Consider the following 9,946-nt stretch of genomic DNA (forward strand, 5'->3'; position numbering starts at 1 on the left):
TCCTCTACCATTAATGATCTATGTCGGTTAGCAGGGGTTGTGTGGGATGATAGCGAGGCCGTATTGCATACAAAAGACGACATCTTACTGGTTGCTAGACTCCCGCGGGATCGGAGACAAAGACAAATTACGAGTGCTCTAGGAGAGGCTTCAGGGAGTGGAGCGCAGCCACCTCCCGTCCCACAGGCACGTGCAGGGAGGGGACAGACTGCGCACGAGCGTCTCGATGACATCGAGCGTGCTACGAGGCGACAGTGGCGGATGACACGCGAGCACATGGACTACGTGCACGATTTTAATCAGGTGCTCGTACAGCAATACCCTGCAGCCGTATTTCCCCAGCCACCGGCATTTTCACATAGACCTATCGAGGATGATGAGGAGTATTATGATCATGAGGAGACTGAGCTGTCAGGCGAGGACAGCGATTCCTTAAGCGCGCTATATGAGGTGCGTGTTCCCATATTTTTCTTGCCTTATTACTTTACATTGGGGACAATGCACGTACTTAAGTTTGGGGGGGGGGGGGGGGGGGGGGTCGTTCACTATCGTTCACTCTGTTTTACTTTTTATTCTATGCATTGCATGATTAGTTATTCCCTGCACATTAGAGTTTAATTCCTTCTCTAAACAAAAAAACAAAAAAAATATATCGTTTAATTATTTATTGGTTGCTAGAATTGTTAAGAAGAGTCATGGATACGTCATTGTGTGGCCAATGATAAAAATTAAATCGTGGTTTTAATGTATATATGTATTCATGATAACTTGGGAGTCACAAATATCGTTGCACGGTCATGTTTGTTGATACTATCAATGCTAGATAATTTACATGCTTGTGATGCTAAATGACAATAGGGATTTGAATTTTAGTAATTGTCACATGACACTAATTGACACTTTTGCAAACACAGAAATGAGCTAGGCAACCTTTCTCAATGTCTTTGGGCCTGTTTTCATTGCTATTATCGTTCGTTAGCCCATTGAGCCTCGAGTAGATTGAGATGATTGACTTTTCTTTGTGCACCTCTCATATATCATTTGATTGAAAATTGCATGTGATTGGTTTGTATGAGTTGACCACTGGATTGACGGTGATCTAGAACTTGCTTGAACACTTTTCGAGGTGAAATACGGATAATATGTGACATAGGAATGATTTAGGTAATCTTTGGAACCGTTTAAGCCGTTGAGCCTACCGAATAAACATGAAACATCTCTAGTGTCCCATTTTTGAGCCTATTTAAAAAATCAAGTGGTGTGTGTCACTGACATACAATTAGTCCCCACTTGTGTCTATTCTACATCCCACAATAACTACCTAATGAAGCTTACACACTTATTGTCCTACCTAATCTTGAGAGAAATAAGTTCATTCGTGTTGTAACGATTCAAGTACTCCTTGAAAAGAAAAAGAAAAGGAAAAAAAAGTAAGTAAATGTGAAAAAAGGAGTTGAAAAAGTGACAAGAAAAGAAAAATAATCAAATGAATGAATCAAAAAGTGGAGAAAAAAAGAAAAGTATGGGAAATCGAGGATATGATTGGGAAGAAAACAATGAAGTGATGGTGAATGAAATAAGAGTTAAGATGATGAAAATTCGATTATTTCTCTCAAATTTTGATTTCCATATCTTTTATTGTAGCCATGAGCCATAGCTTAACGGTACAAGCCTACAAGACCTATTATCCTTGTCACATTTATCCAATATACTAGTGGAGAAAAGCTGTTCAAGTCAAGCCTTCGGATATCTGAGAAACATGATTAGTAAGTATGAATTTTAATAATTTGCATGTCAGCATCTCATTGTGTAACATCATCGTTTGGTATACCTGCATTGAATATCTATTGAACCAAACAATTACCAATGAAGTCCTGTTGGATCTCTGTAAGTGAATTTGTATATTTATGAAGTGTGATTTGAACTGATCTGAAGATCCCTTGAGTTTATAAAGCTAGTGGGTGTTGTAAATTTATTTGAGCATTTGATTGGGTAAATGAACATTGACATAGCACACACGCACGTGACTCTTGAGTGATTATGAATTACATAAAAAAAATGGATCAATCTGAGGCCATTGTCACTATTTGCATATCCATGACTATAGTTGTCAGCGTTAATTTCTTGCTTGAGTCTGCATTTTTATTTTTCTTCTTAATTTTGCTCGTGACTAGCAAAAGTTCAAGTTTGGGGGGTTTGATAAGTGCAAGAATTGGACTAAATTTATATGTTAATCCTTTTGATCTATGCTGGTTTCGAACAGAATTACGCTTGGTTTTTGTTGTTTTTGTGTCGTGCAGGGGATAAACAATTTGTTGATGGTTTAGAGCAATCAGAGATGTTTTTGAGCGTGAAGCTGCGATAGACGAGAGTCGCAGCGCCAAAACAAGCGCCACAGCGCTCATTTGTGCGAAAGACGAGCACCTAGGCGCTGACTAAGAAGCGCCGCGGCGCATCATTGCCGAAGTATAAGCGACGAGGCGCTGATCACACAGCGCCTAGGCACCTTAAAGCCGAGAGTCAAGCGCTTAGGCTCTAAGGAACAAGCGCCGCGGCGCTAACCTTCACAATTGACGGGCGCCTAGGCGCCACTTACTCAGCGCCGCGGCGCTAATGGCGGCGAAACAAGATTAAATGGGCTTCGACTCGCGGCCCAGACGGGGGTATAAGAAGAAATCGAGGGTTCAGAACTGGGGGGCCATTTTTTGAGAGAAAAACACACAGGAGACTGACACGAACAGGAGACGAAGATCCAGAGTGCAAAAAATGATCACAAATACGAAGAATGACGGATCTGGGAACGGAGACGACACTTCGGATTTGTCATCTATTCTTTCGTTTTTGTATTTTCGTGTATTTGGATGTCTAAATCTTTTAACATGCGTTGTTTTTATTTAGATTTCATCATGGACTAATTTTCTAGTCTAGATAATGACGTAGCTTTGTCGATACGATAATTTGACTCGATTCTTTATATGATTGAATTCCTTCTTGTTTAATTGTATTTCTTTGTATTGTTTTGACTGCAATTTACTGGCCATAAATTGTGTGTTATTTGATTAATCCTACAACTCGGGAGAGGGAATAAAATTATAGATCATTAGAGACGCATCGTTGAATATTTATACTATTCGGAATGCGTATAACTTTAGCGAGACTTAGGAAAGAACTTTGTGTGCATTTATCATATAAATCTATATTCTTATTAGGAATGTTTGAATCGAGGTTTGAATTATACAATTTATTCGTCACTTGGGAAAGGAGAAATAAAATATTTAAGTGTTCTTGGTCATTAAATAATTGGAATTCATGAATATAAATTCAATCGGGAATGATTATCGTGGAAACTTAGTGAAATCATTTATCTAGATACTTTATCTCAGTTATATTTCTCCATTTGGCGTTAGTTTATTATTCATTTGAAATTAGATAGTTTTTATACAAAAATTTTTTTTGATTTTTCTAAATAAAGTTGAGACTATTTTAATTACAAACATTGATATACATTGATATTCACACTCCTCATGTGATTCGACATTCGTATTCAAAAATATATTTTATTATAACTTGACGTCGTGCGCTTGTGAGCAATCAAGAAAACACGCAACAATAAGTCACAAGAGTCTTCACAAGCCTTATCTTATCATGTGTCAAGTTAATGCCTTGTTACTTGTTCAAATTTTATTTTAACTAGTGTCAAGCTCAAAATTTAAAAAAAAAAACATAAATATTTTTAATTTTTATTATTTATTTATTAAATTTAGATTTTGCTTTTGATTAATTTAGAAACATATTTTATGTGTTCGTACTATTCAATATAAATTTATTAAATTTTACTTATATATAAGATATTATATAGAAATATTTTTTTTATTTCATTCCAACCTTTTTAGACATTAAGTAATTAATGTGTAGAAAAAACTATTTATGCATATCAAATTTTTTTTGTCTATCACTTCTATAGTTAGATAATATTCAGATTACTACACCATTAGAAGCCTTAATGCGAGAATATAAAATCCATTTTGATAAAATCTTCCATTGTTTCCTCGGTAGATGCTATAAACTCACTGGCAAAGGTATTGAGATTGTATCCTATCCCTGTTAGTTTCCCACCACAGTTTCGCGTGCACCTCATCAAATCTTTCTCGACTGCATCAATTAATCGAATTCATCGACGAAGAAAACAGCCAAGATTGTAGCAAGTTTTACGAATCTAGAATTTGTTTACCTGAATCTCGCACGACGTAGCTCTCTAGTGCCATCAACTAGTTGTCTGATGGTAATGTAAACACCAGGCTCATCTTCTTCTATCCATTCTGAATCCATGTCACTTGCATTGCTTATGGAAACCGAAGCTTCGTCTTTGCAGGAATTCGTTGTTCTTGATGCTTCCATTGATGAGAAGTCGCCCTTTGGCCCGCCCGTGGTGTAGCCACTTGATATTGCATTATGATGTTGGAGATTGTCTCCAAAATGTTTGTACCTTGGAGTGCACTCCCTGTTAAAGGCGGGCGTCATCCGAGGGCTTTCCCTTATAGAACCGAGTTTTGAGTAGGTCGAGTCTCTCTGGAGCTGCCACATGAGTAAAGGATTTGAATTAAGATTATATTATAGGAATAGCACTTGGACATCAAGACCAAAATTCGAATATAGTTAATGTAGTCATGCAAAACGAGGTCGTCGGGTGCAAGAATTAAAACGATAGGCAACAATAAAAATTTACCCCATCCTCGGATCTCCCTGGTGTATTTAGAGCTTGTTGATTGAATCTCTGAACATTGTAGAGCTCCATTATTTTTTCGTAATTTTCACCCCACCATCTCTGAGCCTGCCACTTGTCGAACATCTCCCGGCTTCAGACACATTAAAATGGCATGTCACGTCTCAGATACATATTACATTCACAGATCATTACAAAAGTTTGAAGTGAAACATGCTTTCTCCTCATGGTTCCCATGAATCATGAAAGCTGCAACGGGATGGAGTTCATACATATATAGAGGTACAAAATGTCCTTGTATAAGAAATAGAGGAAGTGTGAATCACTATAATATTTCATTCTAAGTCACCACCCGACTTCAAGAACATGTAATAAAGAGGCTAGGTAAATATTTTGCAGTATATTTGTGGCTAACGGTTGAGGCGATTACCGTGCTAAACTCGATAATATAACGATAACGTGTAATTTATTAGGAATGGATGAATTTGCAAACGGTACCTGAAGCGGATGCGTTTAAGATCGTTTCCACCTCTTGGAAGTGACATAAAAGTGATCTGAACACCAGGCTCCACTTGTGCCGTCCATTCTTTAGGTCCATTTTCCTCATCTAGCACCCCTTCCCCTGACCGTGCTGAGATGGATTCGAATCGGGCCTGAGTTCGTATACCACGAAATGAAGAATTTGAGCTCCCTGGAGGCATATATGGATATGGAACCCCCTCTGAGATAGTATCAAAATCAGGATGCGGTTTTTGCCCTTTTTTGTAATAAAATTCTTCCTGTCCCGGCTTGCATTTGTAAGATCCCGAGACCTTCATGGCCATATCCTTTATCTGTTGATAAAATCAATGAAAAAGGTCATTTCAAGAAAGGAAAAACCAACGAGAATATGGATCGAGCATCTGTCGAAAATCTTGTTTCAATTATGTGATGATAATGATGTAACTTCCATGCTTTCATTTTTATTTTTTGAAAACACTCCTGGTCAGTGAACTATACGGTTCTTTTTACCACAGTCCCTAGGAAAATTGCCGCCAAAGAGATTTTCACTGGGGTTAAAATGAGTCCTACCGTTACCTAGCCTTAACGTCTCCGATTTACAAAAAAACCTAGAGCCGCGTATTATTAGCAAAATTCCACTTAAAAATTGAATGAAGGTCCCCTAAAAGCTGCCATCGGCGGCTCTTTACTGCAGTTTGCAGTGCAAAATCAAAGCATGCATGGCATATGGATTCATTAACTATCATACTGAATCACGAACTTTTCAAGTGATCGGTAGCCATTTCATAACTCACCAGCGCCAGTTTTGAGAGTTGGAACACAGTGATGGACAGGAATTCAATGGCTGGTGGGTCATGGAAAAAAGACGAGTCTTTTCGACCATGGAGTCTTGTCTTTTTCTTTACTCAACAAAAATCCCACAACATTTTATTTTTTAAAAAGAAAAACCATCACATTTTACATAAAACTGTTGATTCAAACTAATGTGGCAAAATTTTCAGCCAACTGTAATAGCTCCAACCACCATTAACGATGCTCATTCCCTCAACAACCACCTGGCTGTCATATAAAATTGGTTTTTCGTGTGGGAAGCAAAAACTGATGTGACCTAGTTTGGCAATCCCGATGTAATAAAGTTACGAAACTTATTGTCCTATGAAAAGAACGGAAATTGCAATAAAATATGTAGAGCTAAGTGGGATTTGATATGATTTAGAAAAATAAATAAATCGTTGCGCAACTTTCTATGATGTGGACCATGTAATAATAACGACGCATATCCACGTGCTTACTTCTTCGGTGATTATTAAACTATATGCATCCGAAAAGACACCAAAAAGCAATTCACACCATCTTAAATTATATGAGAATTGATTGAGAGGAAAATTGTATTTTTATTTTGTTTATTTATCTCTTTGGATTTTATTTTTTATATTATTAAATTTTAACTTTAGTTTGATTTTTTTTAAAAATTTAAGCTTTTTCGACATAGTAGCATGATATAATGTCAATATAACGCTGATATATGTAACGTCACATCAGTACATAAGATGAAAAAAAGAATAAAATTACTAAAAAATAATAATAAATGTCTAAAACTAAAATTTTGTCAAAATTAAGAAAAGGTAAATATGTTTAGACTACAAATGCAGTTAATACTTTCATAACACTAGGAACACAGTGTAAATGCATGCCAACTCCTGCACATGTCGAGCCAGAAATTTTGAAAGGAAACATTACGTAGAATATGATGTAAAAATTGGTGTATTGAAAGGAATTATTTATTTATTTATCCTTTGGTCGATGCTTAATTGTATGACCCATGTAAAACATTGTCAGCTTAGATATGAGATGTTAGCATGGTCGAGTCACATGGCAATTTAGTAGTAGCAAGTATGAGTGCAACCGAATTTAGTCGAGCTCGAGTTCGAATATTTAAATTTTTTTTAAAAATAATTTAGTCGAACTCAAGCAGTATGATACTCGAGCTCGACTTGGTTCGAGTATTAATTTTCAAGCTTGATCTCAACTCGATACTGTATCGAGTTTCTCGAACTAAAAAACTCGATCGTGAGCTACTCAAACAGACGTATCATATATTTGAGCTCGAACCAAACTCGATTACGGACTCAACCTACTCAAACTCGAGTTTTTACCGAGTTTGAATTGAGCTACTAATGAGTAACTCGACCTGTTTGCATCTATAATAGAATGGTGAAGTCAATCATTTTGGGACCAAGAATTTGACACATGATCCAAGGTGTAGCGTGATAACGTCGCCCTTTATTCCTTTTCTGTGCTGGCCCCAAATTGAGCTCTAGCTATTTATTCTTGCTTTCAATTTTTAAAAGTTACACACACACACACACACACAGATATATTTATTTATATATATATATATATATATATATATATATATTAATTGCTTTCTAGAAAAATTATTAATTAATTTTCCCACTTCAGACTCACTGCAAGAAGTCGATTTAATTTGCATCGTATATTCCTATTTTCTGATCCTTCGTCGTTAGGTAAGGCAGACAAAGAACAAATTCTAATTAACTGAGAGGTAGGAGCCCTAGGACCAGTAAATAGCCAGCAAAAACAACACTTCACCATCGGAATGGGTGCCACGAAAGAAGATGAATGTGGTCCCCCGTCATCGGACACTGGTAAAGCAGCTGCGTGGTGAATAGACAATTTGTGATCGAAAGAAGTTTTAGTTTTTGGTTACGACGACGTGTCTGCGACACAAAAACATATTGGCTCGATCGATGGGCACGTATATATTGTGTGTGTATATATGAATGTACAAGATATATACGTAGAAACAGCTCAAACTGAGAGGGGTGGGGGTGGGGGTGGTTGCGAAGTGCAAAACCTGTGAAGTTAGAGTTTTGAGGGAGTCTTTTGTATTTGGAGTCCCACGCGGGGGGTACCCTTCATCCTCCTTGTCCCTTCTATCTTCCATCCTTTGCTTTGAGCAAGTAATACACGTCAACATCTTAATTTCTTTACCTTCCTTCTCTAGATTCTTCTACCTACAGCTTTTCCTTTTCCTGCTTCGTTTCTAAATATTGATTAATAATACTTGCTCCCTTTTTTTAACATTTTACCTGCAAATTATTAAAGAAAAAGTATTTACCTGTATCCACTTTAATTAATGAATAACATAGAGTGCTTCAGTTTCTCTGTTGAAGACCTTCAAAGTTCAAATCACTTTAAAAATGAAATGTTCAAGAAAACTTTTAGGTTAGCTTGGAAATTATGTAATTAAGTATAAATTCAAGAAAATAGTTCATCTACAAATGTAAACTATAATATCAAATGGTAAATGTAATTTTTTTTTCTAAATTTCGGAATTCATCATTTTATGGGAAAAAAAAAAGATGCTGATTATGTTATGTCATCCTTTACTGACTATTACTACCCAAGAAGTACTTAAAAAAGACAGAACGAAAGGGCAATTAATACATAATGACTACAAAAAGCTGAGTAAAGAGAGAATTAATGCTACTTGGGATCACAGTGTTATTTCAAATTTATTACAATCCCTCGTGAAAATTTAATGGCGCATAAAACAACCTTATAAGATGAAAATTTATTAAAACTTGTCGTGAAAATTTAATGGCTTATAAATTTTTAGCTGATATCCTATGAAAATTTAACAATTTTTCATTACTAAAAAATCCTTTAACTTTTAATACTATGTTTACAAATACACATATATATATGTTACATATTCGCAATAATATTTAATTTTCAACATAATTTTATGTAAGACATAAATCATAACATTTTGTGTATGTTTAGGGGAAAAAAACTCGAAATTTTTTGAATATTTACGAAAAGAGTTCTAAGTTTTAAGTTATTGTTATCTATAGATGTACAAGTTTCCTTTATTAAATATAAAACAAATAATTGTAAAAACTTTAAACCGGGAAATTAATCACATCCTTTGTCTAATCTAAAAGCACAATCATTCTCTTTCCGTTTTCTTCAGTATGTCAGCAAGAAACAATAATTATACAAAAAAACAGAATCCTTCACGAATGATAAAGAACATTAATGTTCCGAAATCAATGTTTTTGGTGCGAATCTTCAGCTATAACTCGAGAAAACCCTTGAAGATCAAACGGTGACTGTAAAACAGGTGATTTTAGGGTTTATTCAAATCAACTTTTATGCAGCTTCGAAGCATGCATCGATTGAAGAAAAGAGAAATAAAAGGATTTTTTTTTTAAAAAAAAGAGAATAGATACTGCAGAAAAGAACGTACGCTCGAGAAATATATCGATTCTACTTCGCATGCAGCTGTAATCAGAAATCAATGGAAGCGAGACACTCACTACTGCTGTTGCTCGGGCGGAAGCGCTTGGGGAAGTTTTCTGATTCTCCGTCGCAGGATTTACATTCATAAATATATGTATGTGTGTGTGTATATATACATGGAAATGGAAACGAACAAGCGGTTTGTGTGACGGTATATACATCGAGGGGTTTGACGCCGTTAACTCGCGTCGTTATCTGACGGAGGACGTGCGAGCTTCTTTTGATGGTTGTACAGTGTGTTTCGGTGGCTGTACGTTCTGGCAGCGGTCGAACATAGCAAAAATTTGTGTGAGACGATCTCACAGATCGTATTTTGTGAAACTGATATCTTATTTGGGTCACTCATGAAAAAGTATTACTTTTTATTTTGATTATCGATAGAGTTGATTAGTC

General features: G+C 36.0%; 1 protein-coding gene across 3 annotated transcripts; it reads right to left on the bottom strand.

The window, feature by feature from the left end:
• Positions 1-3,922: 3,922 nt before the first annotated feature.
• On the bottom strand, positions 3,923-9,656 carry LOC142526844 (protein BREVIS RADIX-like). Of its 3 annotated transcripts, none has more exons than XM_075631464.1 (6): positions 9,571-9,656; positions 8,103-8,337; positions 5,222-5,556; positions 4,727-4,856; positions 4,232-4,575; positions 3,923-4,152 (listed from the first exon to the last, which is right to left on the bottom strand). In XM_075631464.1, exons 2-6 carry the CDS (start codon positions 8,223-8,225, stop codon positions 4,068-4,070), a joined length of 1,017 nt encoding a protein of 338 aa, XP_075487579.1. In that variant the 5' UTR covers positions 8,226-8,337; positions 9,571-9,656; the 3' UTR covers positions 3,923-4,067. The 3 variants fall into 3 exon arrangements, with proteins under 3 accessions (XP_075487579.1, XP_075487580.1, XP_075487578.1); XM_075631465.1 differs by having other exon boundaries at positions 4,232-4,569; positions 9,501-9,650; XM_075631463.1 differs by having other exon boundaries at positions 9,501-9,650.
• Between the last annotated feature and the right edge of the window lie 290 nt (positions 9,657-9,946).

This window comes from Primulina tabacum, chromosome 15, assembly GCF_025594145.1.
Source record: "Primulina tabacum isolate GXHZ01 chromosome 15, ASM2559414v2, whole genome shotgun sequence".
Classification (NCBI taxonomy): Eukaryota; Viridiplantae; Streptophyta; class Magnoliopsida; order Lamiales; family Gesneriaceae; genus Primulina; species Primulina tabacum.